A 17,747-nucleotide genomic window follows, 5' to 3' on the forward strand; every position below is an offset into this window, starting at 1 on the left:
ACTCCACAGTGCTTCCTCGGCACTAATAAAGATCTCTGATCTGTTTGGGTGAAACTCGGTTTCGTACCTGTCCCCTCGACACCTTTCAAACCGAAAAAAAAAAAAAGAAAATGGTCTCTTTATTGCCTTTGCCTGTTGCTGTCTGCTGAAGGACTCTGTGTTCCCAAGGGGACCCTGAGCAATGTAGTTTTTAGTTCTTCTTTTTTGAACAAGTGACTTGATTTAGCTCTTCTCTGCAACGGCCAGTTGCTTTTCTAATCGTGGCAGATGGCTATGCAAACTTAGATGCGGTGATGGCTGGAGAACCAAAAAGATTAGGTTAAGATTGTTGAATGACTTACGTCTGAGTGGTTAATGAGCAGTTTCAGTGTAAGTATTCCATGTTAAATGTAACTTCTGCAAAATAATTGAACGAATAACAGAATAGTGCAAGAAAACTAGTTTTAAAAACCTATATTAGTGGCTTTTCTAGCAAGGTTACATATAACTGGATACACGGAGAGCACTTAATTTTATTAACTTGGGTGGGGTAGGCAAGTAGGGAACTCCTTGGCTAAATTTTGTTTTGGAATTAAAACACTTGCTTGTCTGCAGATCTCTGTCATGCAGTCTGCCACCCTACATGTTGTTTTCCTTCTTTTCTTCTTGTCCACAATAATTTACAGCTCTGCTAAATGAGCATGTGCTTTTTATTTGTCTTTAAAGTGTTGTACAACACTGAAATTGTCAGTGCTTGCTTTTTTTTAGAGCAAGGGTGATTATGTGTGGTTGGGTATTTTGGGGGATGTTTTTGTGGCTTTTTAGTAACTTTTGTAAGGTAACGAGCTGTAATGGCAGGCTGTGGAGGGAGAGCTAGTTCTCAGATATACCCAAAATAAATCCAAACCTTTTTTTTCCTGGCAATTTTATTTCTAGAGAAACCTAACCAAAGGATGGTACAACTACATCTGTGTTTCAGTATCAACGTGGAATTTATAATGAACTGTTATTTTTCTCTGTCTTCTTTCAGGTTGTATGGAGCTCTGTTTGGTGCCTTAATTTCAGTAAAGCCTTTTCCGTTAAGTTAAAAATGGGGAGTGTGTAGTTAAAAAAAAAAAAAGGCTTTAGCAGTCCTTGTTTTGCTTTTGAGTGCTCAAACCATCAGTTTCCTTAAGTTGAAAATAGGTGAAAAAAATTGCAGAGGGTCAAATGAGGTATTTGGATTTCAAGCTGTATTTTATTTTGTGTCAGTTTAGTAATAAATCATGAGAAACAGATCTTTCAGCTCCTTAGGACTGGAATTTTACATAAATGTTTTACGATGAATAAAAACTTCCCAGCAAAAAGGCTTGTAAGAATTCCTTAAGGTTTTTTTTATATCGTTCATTCTCCTTGGTGTTTTGTTTTTGTGTTCATTTTCTGTAGAGCAGACAGTATGTTGGCCTGGTACAGTGTAACCCACTTAATCCCTTAGGGATGGGCTTGGTCACATAGTTACATTGGGAAGAATATGAATGCACAATGTAGCCTGACCAATAGAGGCTGCTGTTGCTAAGATTCCTTGGAGAAAAAGGGCAGCTAATGTGAAGGAGAAAGATGAGCACATACGAGCAGAAATAATTGCTTGATAAGTTATTGAAAGCGTGGAAGCAGTAACAGAGAAGTAGGTTGCAAGGAGAAAGTCAGTTAACTCATGAATTGTTAGAAATGTTGGACCAAGAGCAGCAGCACCTAAGGGTGTTTTGCAGTCGGCTGAAAGTAATAGAATATTTAAGTTGGAAGATGCTCAACTGTGAGCTGCTGAGAAATGTCAACTCTGATTAAATCAGAATAAGTAAGTCTGCTCATTCTACTTGAATGTGGGGGCACAAGATGGAAAGTAAAGGCCAGGTCTCTGCAAGATTAAACTAGCACAGGTATAAATGTAGGTATTTCTCCTGACAGGTTTTGCAGATTGAGTTTGTGGCTAGATGTAAGTTAGAATAAATGAAGTGATTCTGGCAGTAGGTACTGGGATGATTTCATGATCCAGGGGTTATGCGAACTTAAGGATTCCTTCCCTTGGCGGCTGCTGCTGCTTCTTTCATAGTCCTGAGTCATGCCAGGCAACTGTTTGAAGTAGAGCACTGAACTACGTAGGAGTTAAAAATAACCTTGTAAAGAAATCCCAAAATATAACTTTTTGGTCTTAAAATGAGTGGCAACAGCTGTATGTCAGTTCAGTTTGGGTTGTGTTCATATTACAAATTATTATGAATATTATCTAGTGATACTCTGGTGTTAGATAAAGCGTGTCTAGGCTGCTTACAATTAGAGGCAATTTTTAGATAACCTGTCATCAAATTATTAAAGATCTATCCAACAGAAAACACAAACTACCTTCACAGTGCAATGGTGAAATCGGAGATAAAGGAAGGAACACTTGCAAGGTGATTAGCATCTCAGTAGGTCGAGCCATATGATTGAAGGGCTTCCAGGCTTCCAGAGAACTAGGCAGCTGACGAGTGGCCGTCGGTAAAGGGGTGTTCCTGATCCACAGCTCTTACGTCGGTATCCTGTGGAGGGGAAGGTCAGTTTGGAGGCCGATTAATGTTTGAGCTTGTAATGCATTCAAAAGTACAAAGTGTGTAACATCTTGACTACATATCTCTGTGTTTCCCTTTGAATTGAGAGCAAAATGTTTCAAGGTCAAGCAGGCTTGTGGCCTCTTACGCACTAAAAAATCGTTCTTGTGCCACTTAATTGGCCAAGGTGTAAACCATACAAGAACAAGAATTGGCTAAGCAGAGAAAAGGGAGAAAACTTGCTTCTGTCCTTTCTTCTCAGATTTCTGGAAACTTGCAGTTCTGCTGTAGGTGACAAGTCTAACTACTCTGTAGTGATTGAGGGCTGAGAGATGTAAAAACTCCACAAACAGTAAGTGTAAGTGTTGAAAACTACTTTACATAGTTCTGGATTCTGCCCCTGCTGCTGCGACTCTGATAGTTCTTGGGACTGTTTTGCAGACACTTCCCAGAGAAGCAATTTATGTCAGTTTTTGATGAGCCACTGCAATTAACAAACCACAGGAAACAACTTTTTTCTATGCTAGCCTGGTAGATACTGTTGAATGCTTTGTTAGTGTTAAGAAAAAAAAATTACTAATGAGGGAGTAAGTTTACATAATGTTATTGAAAGGTGAGTGGTGTGTCTACTTCAATACTTGAAGTGTTTGTGTGCCGCCTTAAACTATTAATGTCCGATACCTGTGGTTTAACAAAGTAAGATGGCTTAGCAAAGAATTGTGAATAAGCTTCAAAGCTGAAATGGATGTGTTGTATATGTGTAAATTTGAGGATAGGAAGTTACAAAACATGGTCAGTGTTATTGTTATGCTAGTTATGGAACAGCTAATTCTGCTTGTCAAGTAACTTCGAGTGTTTTTTTTTCTTAAATCTTTAACAAAGATGGCCCTTTTTTTAAGAAGTCTTGGCTGAAAGCAGATTAGGCTGTAAATAAATGTGATTAGTTGGAACAAACTTGAGTCTGCCTTACCTTGGATTTTTTTCCTTCTCCAAGTCAAATGGGTGCTCTTCAACAACTTTAGTTAAAGAACAGTGTACCACATACCCTCAAGGAAACGTTTGGGTTTAGTCTTGATTTTGTATAGCAGGTGGTTCATCAGTGACCACGGGCTGAAAATGGTGTTAGAAAAAAATTTTCTTGCCTGTTTCCAAGTTAGAAAGTAGGTACAAATGGAGAAACGATAGTCTGGAAATTTGAAGTGTCCCTTGTATCTGTTTCTTCAAGAATACTAGAGGGAATGCAGTGGTGCTATTGCAACAGTTCCAGTTTTTGGTGTCTTTAATTAAAAAGGGCTGGATGGAGGTGAGATTTCAGTTTCTATATGTGGTTGGGGTTTTTTTTTTTATGGTGTGCTGCTGTGCCTGCTATCAGTATGGTAAAAGTGAAACTATAAATTGGTCCGATTTACTTGGTTTGCTTAATAGTTTAAGTGTGCTTGCTGACGTCATAGATACAATGCAATTACCATGTTGGTTAACAGTATTTTTCCATAGACATAATGTGATTTCAGCAGCTCTCTTCAGCCTTCAGTACTCTGGTATAAGCAGGTCCTCCTTAATCTATTAAATTATTTTTATCTATTAAATTATTTTTATAGTAAAACAAGACAAATTCCTAGTCTGAGTTTGTGTGTTTCTGCTATGGTTTTCTAGACCAAGAATCTTGCTTTTCTTTGAGTGCTGCATCAGTAGCTAAGTGTTAGAAGAGATAATTGCACTCAAAAAGGCAGCTATGAAGCTGACAGTCATGGAATTAAGAAAATCTAGCTGCATAGATTGGACAAGGCAGTGGTGTTTCTCTAAGCTTTGAGGGGCTGGGAATCAAAGATTTTGTAATGCACACTGATTTTTTTTTTTTAAGTTGCTTAGCATGTTGTTTTTAGTCTTGCCAGCAAATGTTTGGACTGCTAATGGAAATGTTTCAGACTTGTAATTCAGCGCACTGTTTAAAAGGGAGATTCTGGGAGGTGACAATTAAATTACTATTTGTATTATGGTATATGATCATGTTAGAAATGGCACTTAGTAGAAACCGTTCCCTGCTTTTAACAGGAATATTGAAGTCGGTGGTCTTAAGAGTTTGGGTCCTTATAAGTTGGTAGAGGCAATTCAGAGATGGTTATCAAAATGGGCCAGAGTGGGGCTGCTTTTTATTTGCTCTGAGTTTCTTTGAATATTGAAATAATAGAAGATGAGGGAAGAATCTTCTCCTTATAGACTCCTCTATGTACTAGGTTGAGACTACTCTTACTGTGCTGCACAATTAATTTAATGTAAGAAATAACTGGAACAAATAGTTATCTGTAGTTCTGTGGTGTTTTGTAGTTCCTGATGTTGGTTAAAACAATCAGATGCACATTGGAAATTAAGGTTTTGTTTTCAGATGCTGAATGATGATTTAAACTGAACTATTAAGGTAATAAATGTTCAGAAATATGATATTGGATGTTGACTGTTCCTTCCAAAAACACTGTCAAAAAGCACATTATACAGATAAGTTCAAAGTATGTAATAGGAGAAATAACATTATTTCTCCAGGCATCTTAAGGATTTTATTGTTACTTTATCTGTTGGAGTATTAAGGCTTCATAACTGTATGAAAAAAATTACAAAAATTGAGCTTTTTAAAAATCTTAATTTATTTAAAGAAGTGTAAGCGGAAAAAATGCAGCAGCCTGTGCTGAAAATGACCATCCTGGTTCTGCAGATACTCTAAATCACGTAATCAGTGGGGCTGCAGATGAGTCTCTTATATAGTCAAAAAACCTGTAACTGTATAAAGTCTTTGCTGCTTCCAAACAAAAATGCTTCTTAATGCCTTTAAACATCCTTCTTTGCTCTTTCAGATCCAGCTTGTAAGTATGTACTTAAATGACTTAACATATATCCTATTTATTTTGGATTAAAAACTTTACAAAAACATTAACTGCTAGCTAAGCATGACAGCTGCTACCGTGGAAGCTGAATGTCCTGAAGAGTGACGTTGCCTGCAATGTCACGTTGAGATACTTGCTTATCAGTCCTGGGAAGATTGCTTCCATAGCCTTTGTGTAGAAGGAACAGTTTGGTTCTAGTTGAAAAGGCACTTTTAATGGTTTGTGGCTGATGTATAATTGTCCGCCCAGTGAAAGTATTTTTATGGTCATCAGTCTCCTAGACCTTACTGTAGTGGTCCATGTAGTTGAAATTGTGCAAATTAACTTCTCAGGTTCTGGATGCACAAAAGTACTAGATACTGTTAGCAGTTTCCTTACTTGTATTTTGTTTAAAATGTGGCTTCATGGAAAATTTCATGATAATAACTGCAGTTCTTCAAACTGCAGAAGCTAAAGAAACAGGTGCATAGCACTAGTCGGAACTACATAAGTCAGTTTTTTATTCACATCGTCTTCTAGGGAACTTGGGATTTCAGTAGGACCAAAAAAAAAAAAAATTGTAACTTGTTCCTACACTGAAGTGGAAGAACAGAGAAACATTCAGTACCCTCTGTTCTCATGAATGCATTATTTATTAAGAAGATGTTACTATCTAATGGTGTAGCTCAAATAACTTATTCGTTAACTAATAGTAGGACCATTTTAAATATTTCAGCACAAATGTGGAAATCATGCAATTAGGCTGGTGACTCTAATAAGGCTTTCCACATACTTAAAAAAGTACGTGTTCATATCCTGAGGCATAGCAATTATCCCATAGCTCTGTGAAAGGTAAATGAACAATCCACTTGTAGCTCTTAAGCAGTTTTAACATTGTTGTGATGCAAACCCTTAGAAATATTAAGGATTTATAAACATTGTTTTTAATTACACAGTATGGATGAATAAAATTACTTGCTCTGAACAATTTTTTAATGGAAGCAGCCACTGGTCCTTATATTTTGAAACTTCTTTGTGTTGAGGCTTCAGCTGTAGATTCTGTCTAACAAACAAATAAACATTCAAAGATGGAAAGTTAAAGACAAAAAAAATCCTGAAATTTCTTGCTTCTAATGTAGGCCTTGATTCTAAGGCAGCAGAGTCATATGACTCTCACACCAGCTTGTATCAGGTATTAATTCCATAACCATACTCTGTGGGTGATGTATATGCCGGTAATGCTAATTACAACTAGCAAGACTGCATTCCTTCCTTCAGAGAAGGAGATGGACTAGGCAACTTATGACCCATTTCCATTTTAAATAGATGCTATTTTCAGAGAAGCCTAACTTGGATGAATTTCTTTGAGCTCTTTTAGTAATGGGTAGGTACATAGGAACAGCAGTTTTCCCTCATACGGAAACTTAAGTTTGGGCTCTTTAAAATGAAACTTTACCCCCAAGCAGTTAAAACACTTTCTTACAGTATTAGATGACACTACTGTAATGAGGGCCAACCTTGGGCTGGCACAAAACACTAATGAGCTAGCTGCTTTAAAAAAATAATAATCCTTTAAAATCCGACAGTAAAAAAGCTTCATTGGTGCCACTAATTCACCATCCCTGTGCTGGCAGCCAGGCCCTTCACTAGCACTTCCAGGCTTTTTGACAGTTTTACCATGGGAAGTTGACACCTACTAACTGAACTGTCAGTGTAGGCTTGGCCTCGGTATTTGGCATCTTGAGTGCCATTTGAAGTAGCAACAGTGAGTTTGCTTTTGTAGTAGTTGTAATAGTATTCCATTCATCACGGCTGTTCTTCAAGGAGTAAACCGTAAAATACTGAATGTTTGTGTACCAATACCTAGTCACCTGAATTTTGACATAAAATTACAGCATTTGCATTTGTTCTGTCGGTAACCGTGTTCCCTGTGAGTTGATTTAAAATTCCTTGTCTGGTTGCAATTTTGGGTGAAGTGCAGCAGTTTTTCCAGTATAACAGATAGTGTCCTGCTTTATTCCTAAAGTTTCCTCTTTGCTTTTGCATGTTAAAAAATAACTTTGCTAATGAAATACAGCACTGAAGAGTGACTAGTTCAAGGCATGTGCTCTATAAAATCATCTCATTCCGCTTTCTTCCATGGATCTTTTTCAGTCAACATAAGTGAATTGTTGCCCTCGTTGAATGTGATGCAATGCCTCTTCTGCACAAACATTGGAGGGTTTGGGGGTTTTAAGTGACAGACCAGTAATTCATGCAGTGTACTGCTTAGACTGCTGTACAGACTGCAGTCTGTGGCAGAGACGCCTCTTAAAGACGTGATATTCTTGAGTGGGTATTCTTACTACAAGTATCTATGCTTTACCTGTTTAGCATAGTCCTCCTGCTTTTGTACATGAAACTTGATGTTGGTGGACTTTAACACTTTCTAGATATTTACATGTGTAAAATTTTCTGCTTGCAACCCTTTCCTTTTTAATGATTTTCTTAATCTTTACAGGTCTAGGAAACCAGGAGGATCTATTCCCGTAACAATGGCAGCAAAATCATCACTCCTTAAAGTAATACTGCTAGGAGACGGTGGAGTTGGGAAGAGTTCCCTTATGAACAGATACGTCACCAACAAGTTCGATGCACAGCTGTTTCATACAATAGGTGTGGAATTCTTAAATAAAGAGTTGGAAGTTGATGGACATTTTGTTACAATGCAGATATGGGACACAGCAGGTCAGGAACGTTTCAGGAGCTTGCGGACTCCTTTCTATAGAGGTTCTGACTGTTGCCTGCTAACCTTCAGCGTGGATGACTCTCAGAGCTTCCAAAACTTAAGCAACTGGAAGAAAGAATTCATTTATTATGCCGATGTCAAGGAGCCTGAAAGTTTTCCGTTTGTGATACTGGGTAACAAAGTTGATATCGATGAAAGGCAAGTGTCTACAGAAGAAGCCCAAGACTGGTGCAGGAATAATGGCAACCATCCCTATTTTGAAACCAGTGCAAAAGATGCCACTAATGTTGCAGCAGCCTTTGAAGAAGCGGTTAGAAGAGTTCTAGCCTCTGAAGATAGATCAGATCACTTTATTCAAACAGATACAGTAAACCTTCATCGGAAACCAAAACCCAGTTCATCTTGTTGTTGACTTAAATTTTTTTTTGGCCAAATTACTTTTGACTAGCTTGCTCTATAAAAGGATGGGGAAGGTGTAGTAGATAAAATAACAAATGGGTTTCACTCTAATATTAGAATTGTAATATTCTGCTGCTTTCTTGGGGGAGCAAAAGAAAAAATTCCATTCATGAGTGACCCATTACTGAATTAGTGACACTTTCTGTTTAGGAAGGTGTCAAGTAAAAACATCAATATAAGAATGTAATTTGCCAACTTTATTCAAATGATAAATACTTTGAGTATAATTAAAACTTGAAAGTTCTAGAAGCACTACTTTGGAGAAACTGTTCTGGAATTCAGACACAAAGATACTTTTATATGTGTATATTTTTATGAAATCAGCATTCCATTTTTGTTTCACTAGAAGTCAGTTTCTTAACAATGTTAGATATTAAACTTCAGTCTCACTACATTCCTTTTGTTGTGAGTGGTACTTCATCTCTGATGTGTTTATTATAGGTTAATATAAGTTACCTTCAGGTCTTCTCTAATTGCCTGATGTTGCTATAATTTGTGTAGGTTTTTAAGTAGGAAATAAATCTCCTACATATTTAATGTCCATTTTCCTTTAACTTACTATTCTAATACTGTACTAGCTTTTCCAGCAGTTTAATGCAAGATACTGATGATTTTTTAAGTTAATACATGTCTTTGCCTTAAGTCCCATTCTAGCATATTTCTGATCAATCAGGTAAAAAAATCTGAGTAACTGAAGTATAACCATTTTTAGTTATGAAAAAGATGTGCTTTATCCAGTCAGCTTTAATAGCACTTGAAGGGATCCACATTATGACAAACTTGTAGGAGAACTTTTAGCATACAGCCTTAAAGTTCCAAACTTCTTGTTCCTGTTAACCTGAGCTATGAATGTGTTTACCAGTAATCTCTGCACTGTGAAACTAAGGATTGGCAATACGTGGAGAACTCAGGAAGCTCTTGACTTGCAGTAGATTGTGACAGCTTTCAGCCCTAATACAAGTAAATACCTACAGCTAGTGTTTGAGCTGAATTTGATCCTTATTTAATTTGCTATTTTAGGATAAGGACTTACAAATTTAAGACAATGTCTTTTATATTACTGTACTCATTACACGATGATGAACAGAAGCAAATTCTATATTTAATGAACAGTCTTTCTTCAGTAATGCAGAAGAAACCACAGAAGGAGTATTTGAGGCTCTCCGTTGCAGTTAAATGGTAGAATACTTGTATGAGAAGTTGTTGAATGTTGGCTCTCAGAGTACCCACTGTCCTTGTAATAGCAAACTTGATAGTGCACTATTGCTTCAATGTGTAATCTGACTGCTAACAGGCATGCACGTACACACATTGTGGACTTCAAAAGGAAGTCTGAGGCCTATAGGACAGGCCATGTTACTTGCTAAACTACATGGACTCTGCTTTCTGTACAGCAACTCCTTTGTTCCAATAGAAAAGCCTTTCTGGAGAGTACAGTAACAACAAGAGTTTTCTCTGAACATATCTGCTCACTCTGTACCAGGTGTAATTATTTGGAAGTAAAGCTTGCAAAACAAACCCTTCTTGTTGCTCTTAATACATTTTTCTGAATGTACTGTATTCTTGCTTGAACCTGTCCAGGACAACTTTACTCCATAGATCTGCTGCTCCTGCTTAAAACTGACATCTTTTCACCTCTTGTATATTCTGATTCATTCTTACAGTCCTGCATATTCAGCAATAGAACTGTGTTTTAAGCTGCAGTCACCTAACAGCTAAATATAGGTTGAGCTGCTACTTCTGTTACGTTTAATTTCTAGGCAATGGATGAAAAGATCTGTGAAGAAAATCTTCGCTAAATTCCTCTTAAGCTGAGAGAGCAAAAAGCTTTAAAAACTAAGATTGCTTGCGTTGGGGGCTACTAAGCTAGTGACATGAAATTGTTGTAAAACACTACTACCTTGCTACTTAAAGCTTCCTTTAATGTTCCTTTTAGCAAAGGTAAGGTTGAAACAAAACAGGAGATGAAGTTACTGTGACTGGAGTACTGTAGATGTGATTCAAATAAGATTGCTAAAAGGAAACAATTAAGGATGAGAACCATTGTGGTCTTTCTTGTGCCTAAGAGTCCATCTGTGTTTTCCCATCTGCCCCCTTTCCATGTAACATCGTGGTTACCAAGCCTCCATCTGAGAAGTAGGTTAAATAAAACATAATACAGTAGAAGTGTATTACTCGTGCCCTGGGAGCTGCTGTACCACAACTGTACACTAATCACAAAAGTGGCTAGTGAAGATAAAGGGGGGGTTACATGCTATAGCAAATAAGACAGTATAGGAATTATGTTGAGGTCAGGATTTGGCCTGAGAGGGAGACTATCAAGTACTTGAAAGAAGCAAAAGTCCTATGAAAAGCAGATGTAGATGAAGGTTTTTTTTTGGTACCTATCATCATAATACTTAATAACAAATACGCATTTCTGTACTTTTTGAAAGCTTAGTATCTGTCATTCAATACGGAGGTAATTGTGGCTTATGTTTCAGTTCACTGATTTATTTCAAGTATTCGTGTACCTCAAGTATTAGGTCCTTCAGAATTCTGTCATGAGACAATGTTCCTCATCGCAAACTCTATAATGATTAATGTAATGAGTTAGCATGTAATTCTGCCTTTCCTGTGGCCAGTAACAATCTGTTTTCATAAAGCCTAGATGGACCTATGAGATGACTGCATTTCCCATTTACAATTCCTATATTCAGAAGAAAAGGGGAAAGATGCATGGGGGGCATGAGAACAGGCACCATTTAGCTAACTGCTTTCCGAGATCAGGCAACAGATAAAATGCTTCTATTTTACATAGCTTCCTAGTGTGTGCTGGCAGAAAAGACAATTATCAAAAAAACCAGTTTCTAAGCGTGGTGGAAACTCAGCACTAATCTTTTATCTTTGCCAAAACTTTTCTTACTGCCACGTATATGATTATTTAACATAAGTATTTCCTCAGTGAATCTTAACTGTTAGTATTTTTCCAACCACCACTACTGGGGAGGAGGCAGAAAGCAGAACAGCTCCAACTTAATGGTTCCTTATCATACGAATGAGAATACTTTACCTCAGGTGTGTTTCTGTTGCTTTCATGTATAAAGCAAAAAACCAAAACCAACAACCTCAGTTGGTTTACATAAGATTGCATGACATTATCAAAATGCTGTACAAGGCAGTTTTAATGAAATAATACTGCAAAGACAAGTATTCCCATCTTCACGTGCCACCCTGCCAATAAAGGTAGCCTTACCGCGATCATCTAGTTTTCTTCTAAATCATTTCAAGTATACTCAACAGGCATCCATACTGCATCGTTCCACGTTTTATTTAAGGTAAATATTGCAACCTTTATATCCTGTTCTTTTTCTCATGGAATATTTTACAGTGACAGTTTAGCAGTAAGTGTAATTACAAAGAAATAATGACTGACTATACATTTAAAGCACATATATGTGTGGTCCCTTTAATTATACAGACTATGCAAAATGTACTTCCTAGAACAGCATGGGAATGGGAATTACTTCCCATTGGGAATTTCCTTTGGGAAATGACTTCTCAGACATTTAATAAAAATGTCTGAGAAAATAGCTTATACAGATTTGCTGCAAAAGGAAACAGACTACTTAAAACATTGTGAAACCAACCAAAATATTAGGTACGTATATGCCAAATGACCCATTTAAAAATGACTGTTTTGGAATGATGGTAAGTTTTGCAAAAGGGTCCCTAACCACATTTTACAACGGAATAGTAGCCAGACCAGCCAAATAATGCCTTTCTGAAACCTCAACAAATAGTTGAGGTTTCATGGTTCAAAGATCCTCGACTAAATATATTTTCAAAAAGAAAATTTCAGCACTTGCAGAGATAATGGAAAGAAGTGGGTTTAAGCATGTAAATTTAGTTTAGTTTTTTTCCATGTGTTAATTAGAATTAAAGTCAGGGCAGACATAGCTGTTCTGGTCTACTTTATTAATTCATTTCATTGATGCAACACTGCAGCTAAACATGTATTGCACTAAACGTCTTAAATTTGCAATTTTAAGCCTTAAAACAAAGTTTTTTTCTCAAAACTTCCTGAAATACTGAAGACAAACCTTTGCTGACATATCCTCTTTTCTTTTTATTTAGCACTTTATAATACATACATTGCACATTACAATATTAATATAGACCTGATTTAATACCATGAAGAGTAAAGTTAGTCTGGTTAGTCTGCAGAGTAAGTTCTCTAGCAAAGGACTTCAAGCAGAAAGGTTTATAACAAAATTAGCCACTTAGGCCAAACAGTCAAGAATTCCCTTTTGCTCATATTAAATCACATGACTGGAGAGGTCGTCTGTGTTTAGATCCAATTTCCTCCCACCCTGTATAAAAGACTTACATTTTGCATACGCATTGACACCCACATGTCTCAGTTTGTACCTATTCAGCCCCTGACATTTTTAAACTTAGTTTTCATAACACATAAAAGGAAACTTCTTAAGATACACATTTTAACCAGAGAAGCTTGACTGTTCTTATCCATATCGGGGAAAAAAACCCCAAACCTTCAGCATCCAATTTGTCAATCTTCAGAAAGGTGAATATCAAACATGCTGAGAACTAACCAGAAGAACTACAGTTCAAATAATCAGGGAAGTATGGAAAAAGCACTCACTCAGGAAAGTTATTTATTCAGCTTAAAAGGTGTTTCTTCCCAAGGAACTGTACTTTCCTTTCAAAGGCACTGGATCGAATAGGAGAATTGAGTTCATAGAATGGATTCATTGCAAACTGAGGAAAGAAGAAAAACTCATCAATAAGCGCAATGGCCAGCACTGGAAAATGTTACTTCAGATGACAACTACTATTAGCTTTCAGCCTATTGGCACCACTTAAGAGCACGGAGCTCCTAAACAGTCACTTGCTTTCCAGGCCCTTGCATTCTCCCCATATATGTGCACAGCCATCCCTTAGTACCAGCTCCTCAGAACAAATCCATCGTGACACTGGTGGAAATTTCTGTTCTGGAAATTAGCATCATTTGAGTCCCTGTAGGAGGCCGAGATGGCCATCTCCCAGTCAGTGCTTGCGACTGCCCCATCTAGTGGAAGTACCGCCAGGCTGTGAGAACACGGGCTACGGGTTCTGAGAGCGAAGCACCTCGACCAGGCTTCTGTAGAACAGTCCTTTGCTTTAACCATTACACTACCATTAATGACACAATACTGCCCAAAAATCACTGGACTGAAATGAAGAATAAATTCTGAAAGAGCCCAGTTTATAACAATTTAGAAAAACTTATTCTGTTTACTGGAAAATGCAGCCTTCATGTCACGTTATCAACTCTGGCTAATGTGGCCTGCATGGGTGCTTCCCCACCTACATATGCCCCCACAAGAGAACATGCTAATACGGGCATGCCAGAACACACTTAAAAGTACTGCAGTGAGGCCGTAAGAAGTGCGTTCTTACCTTTATGTACAAGTCATATACATCATTAAAGAAATTCTTAATTCCGTCTTCTTGCCTTATGTCATGAAGCATTATAAATCTCATATGTAAAGAAATTAAGGAAAATTTAACTTTTACAAAGAAGAGACATTTAACATATCCTGAGATAAGCATTTACACCTAATTCTGCACATACTTAAAATGTTTAGCTGTACATGAAATAGCAGTTACTATAGGAGGAAGCATTAAAAGAAGTAACTGGAGCAGTGAAATTTAGAAAGCATTACCTTTATATTTTAAAATTCCCCTATCTGAAAATAGAAGTAATCACCTCTCTATTCAAGGTTATTCTTTTTAAAGCTAGACAATTCTGAATGTGGACGATGCTCTTGGCACCTTTGCCATATACCCCTGAAGTTAAAATGACATTCAGTGTTACTTCCTATGTATAACAAATGTTTCACAACAAACACTTCTAGGACTATCTGCACCTAAGATCAAGCCTCGACACCACATTTTCAAGATGGGTGTGATTGACACCAAGCATGTTGATCCCTGCTTCTCCTCTCTAGCACGATCAAAGGGATGGGAACAGAGAATCACATAAGCTCGCTCAGACCCTCTCATACTATTCCCCTCTCATTCCTCTTTCCTCTATTCCATTTGAGCTCCACATTTCATTAGGCTATTCCAGCTCCTCCAAAAGGAAAAATCCATCTTTCCAATTGGTCCCATGACTGCTCTGCCTCCCAACTTCATTCTGAAGCTGGTGACTCTCTCTAACAATAAGAGTGGTAAATAGCCAGAGAAATCTGTTCCAAACTCATTTCATCTGACTTAACCCTTTCTGGCAAAAGGCTTTTCCTATATAAATATAAGGAAAGAGAATTGGGAAGGATATGTCCAGCTGTGACAAAAGCAGAAACAAACCATTCGTTAAACTTGTCCACAGTCTTCAGATACATGTTGTTAGAAAGCCACATGTTCTCATCTACTAGGTCAAGAGCAGCATGGGCAATGAACTGGTTGAGATGGCGATGATCATCCTAATACATTTCCAGAAGACAAAGGATTAGTAATTCAGTGAAAGGAGTGAAATACAAACAATAATTTGCTCAAGCTGCTGAACAACTAGTGCTCAAGTTACGTACAGTTATATATACCCTTATTTTCTGCCACGTATGTGCCACCCTTTAATTAAATGAAACTAGTATATATTGTCACGATACTTGCTTTCAAGGGAGAAAAAAGGTCATAATAAAAAGGTCATCACAAAAACAGTCTTAAGAGCAGCAAAACCAATAAAGCCTATATTTACAGCTCAGGAATTAATTCAAGTGTGAATTCTTTTGCCTATCAATGGGTAATCTCCCACTGCAAACTTGTTCCACAACAGAGGCCCTGATAAAAGTCTTTTTCTCTGCTTTCCAGTCACCTGTTTTTGTGACATTTACAGCAATTTAGCATTTTTTGGACCATAACGTCTCTGTCAAATTTGGCAGAATTGAACAATAGGTTACAATGTGTAGAAGTTGAGGGACAGATGGGGAAAGCAGAGAGATACAGAGGACAGACATACCGATAACATTATCACCTAAAGATTCTGTTTTTTCAGGTTATTTGCTTAGAAACATAGGATGGTTTTATTGTTTGGGGGGTTTCTTCTTCCTAAGCCTAGTGCAGAAAAACATCCTGCAATTGGCATTAAATATATGCTTGCAGATGTAAATCGCACCTATTCCTATAATAAACACAAATGGCCTTCGTAGAGTGATCACAGTGCTTGACCCTAACGCTACAAGAGTTGTGTGGGGAAGGAGCCATTTACTTTATATACTAACTAGAACACCGGAGGACATCTGCCAAGAAGAAACATGGGACTAAACCATACTGTAAGCTTCTATTAGACTGGAAACATAAATAGTCTTGCACTGTTTCTCAAAATACAGGGATGCTATTAACGCCACTCTCACACCTCTCAGTGCACTATTTTCCCCCAAATCAAGTTTGGCTCAGGGCATTAACACCTTTGCAAGTTCCGTTAAACCATACTGAGGAAGAGACTAAGTAGTGAAGTTTAAGGGGCAAAAGCTTGTGCTGATTTACCATGTATGTTATGTGAACCATTTACTTCAGGCAGCTGTGCATCTGCACTGCATTCACTCTTAAATGGCATGTCTCAGAAACAGAAGCGATAGTTGCCAAAACATATCAATGTCTACCAGCTCTCCTTCAGTGCACATCAAGTTTAGATTCTCTCTTAGGAGAAAAGTTAGTATTTCAACCTCAGTCAGACAAGAAGCTTACTCAAGCCAAGTTAATTCCATTAGCATAATGCAGAAAATGAATTTTTCCACTATCTGACACATCCTCACACTCACCGACTCTAGTCCAACCAGTCTTATTTATGATTTTTTTGTGGGACAGTAGTTCAAAATACAGATGACGTCATGCTGTTCAAATCAGTGACAGCATATACTTCCATTTTTGGACATGCTCACAGATCCACACACTTTTTTTCTGGTCTATTTTTTCTTTGATGTAATATCACAATGGATAGATTTATTCTTTTCCCACTGGAAACAATACTTATTGTAAGAAATGTAAGACTACTCATTCCCAAACCCATATTTATCAATACAAGTTTTAAACCTTTCTCACTTAAAAGCAAGCATGACTATTGAATACGATTAAGAAGTAAGATTTCTTTATAGCATAAAAAATAAAGGACTGACTAGAGCTTTCAAATTTATGTTCCTTACTTTACCTTATTACTGTATACAGATGCCTTAAAATAGAAAGTAACAGTAAATAGCATTAGATAATGAACAGTTATTATAAAAGCGCTACACACTAAGAGCAACATATTCGTCACCATACAGCATCAAACATTTAAGGAAACCATATTTTATGAAGAACTAGTATGATCTGGCAAAGAATTCGTAAGAGACTCAAGAACTCCAGAGTTCTACTCCCTATGACAAAGTTTCTGTAAAAAAAAAAAAAAAGAAAACAGTGGATACTAGAAAAATTTTTAAAAAAAACATGGGCATGCTTCTAAGACACTGTAAAATTACTAAAGCAAATGCACCATAATTACATCATAGGAGTATCACAGGGGAAAAAACACACCTTGGACTCTACTTTTCCGGGAGGCAGAAATTCCATTTCAAATATGGGATTATCATGATGACCAACTATCACAAAGTAGAAACTTCCAGACATTCTTCAATATAGTGATCCTTACAAAAAAAGATAGACACGCTTTACTGATGAGTCTATCTACAAACTCTTTGTCCATCTGAAAATGCTCCTAAAAATCAGCCAACATGCTTCCTATTCATATCTACCATAGGCTAAAAAGAGATAAACACTTTCTTAGGTATGCACATTTATACTTAAATAGGGGGGGAAATATCCTTAGAAAGTGGAACATCTCCCGGAAGCGAATCTAGTTACTACTACCTAAAAACTCTTACTCTACTACTGACTGATGATTTCACTCCTGACAGCCCTCCCGGTGACTTGGACGGCAACGATCCCATGAAGTAACGTGGTGTACCCGTCGCTCAGGAATCTCATCTGCCTCTTTCCGGGGGCCCCACAAACAGGCAGCAGAAAGGGGAAGGGCGGTAGACGGCGGGCACCGTCCTCCCTCGCACACAGCGGGCGCTGAACAGTCCCACGGCCCGGCTCCGTCCCCAGGGACTCCACAGTTGCCAGGGGGGAGTGAACCCCCCC

The 17,747-nt window shown here is 37.6% G+C and overlaps 2 protein-coding genes across 6 annotated transcripts; one reads left to right on the forward strand and one right to left on the reverse strand.

Moving 5' to 3' along the window:
• Positions 1-1,196: 1,196 nt before the first annotated feature.
• On the reverse strand, positions 1,197-17,270 carry TRAPPC2 (trafficking protein particle complex 2). Of its 3 annotated transcripts, none has more exons than XM_009278532.2 (5): positions 17,139-17,270; positions 14,908-15,052; positions 14,028-14,113; positions 13,231-13,346; positions 1,197-2,534 (listed from the first exon to the last, which is right to left on the reverse strand). In XM_009278532.2, exons 1-4 carry the CDS (start codon positions 17,229-17,231, stop codon positions 13,248-13,250), a joined length of 423 nt encoding a protein of 140 aa, XP_009276807.1. In that variant the 5' UTR covers positions 17,232-17,270; the 3' UTR covers positions 1,197-2,534; positions 13,231-13,247. The 3 variants fall into 3 exon arrangements, with proteins under 3 accessions (XP_009276807.1, XP_009276809.1, XP_009276806.1); XM_009278534.2 differs by lacking the exon at positions 1,197-2,534 and adding an exon at positions 8,166-8,231; XM_009278531.2 differs by lacking the exon at positions 1,197-2,534 and having other exon boundaries at positions 11,876-13,346.
• On the forward strand, positions 2,532-10,756 carry RAB9A (RAB9A, member RAS oncogene family). 3 transcript variants are annotated; one of them, XM_009278536.2, is made up of 3 exons: positions 2,532-2,548; positions 2,806-2,901; positions 7,899-10,756. In XM_009278536.2, the coding sequence occupies exon 3, from the start codon at positions 7,933-7,935 to the stop codon at positions 8,536-8,538; it is 606 nt and encodes a 201-aa protein (XP_009276811.1). In that variant the 5' UTR covers positions 2,532-2,548; positions 2,806-2,901; positions 7,899-7,932; the 3' UTR covers positions 8,539-10,756. The 3 variants fall into 3 exon arrangements, with proteins under 3 accessions (XP_009276811.1, XP_009276812.1, XP_009276813.1); XM_009278537.2 differs by having other exon boundaries at positions 2,547-2,895; XM_009278538.2 differs by lacking the exons at positions 2,532-2,548; positions 2,806-2,901 and adding an exon at positions 4,109-4,959.
• Positions 17,271-17,747: the final 477 nt, after the last annotated feature.

Source organism: Aptenodytes forsteri, unplaced genomic scaffold (assembly GCF_000699145.1).
Source record: "Aptenodytes forsteri isolate BGI_AS27 unplaced genomic scaffold, ASM69914v1 Scaffold434, whole genome shotgun sequence".
Lineage (NCBI taxonomy): Eukaryota > Metazoa > Chordata > Aves > Sphenisciformes > Spheniscidae > Aptenodytes > Aptenodytes forsteri.

What these genes read in the sequence shown, in the direction of transcription:
- RAB9A (XM_009278536.2), top strand. Translation starts at nt 7,933, where the DNA reads ATGGCAGCAAAATCATCACTCCTTAAAGTAATACTGCTAGGAGACGGT.
- TRAPPC2 (XM_009278532.2), bottom strand. Translation starts at nt 17,231, where the DNA reads ATGTCTGGAAGTTTCTACTTTGTGATAGTTGGTCATCATGATAATCCC. An exon ending in TGCTTTTGTCACAGCTGGAC is followed by an intron (nt 14,114 to 14,907) that starts ATATCCTTCCCA and finishes TAATTTCTTTAC; the next exon opens with ATATGAGATTTATAATGCTT. An exon ending in TATATGACTTGTACATAAAG is followed by an intron (nt 13,347 to 14,027) that starts GTAAGAACGCAC and finishes TTCTTTCCTCAG; the next exon opens with TTTGCAATGAATCCATTCTA.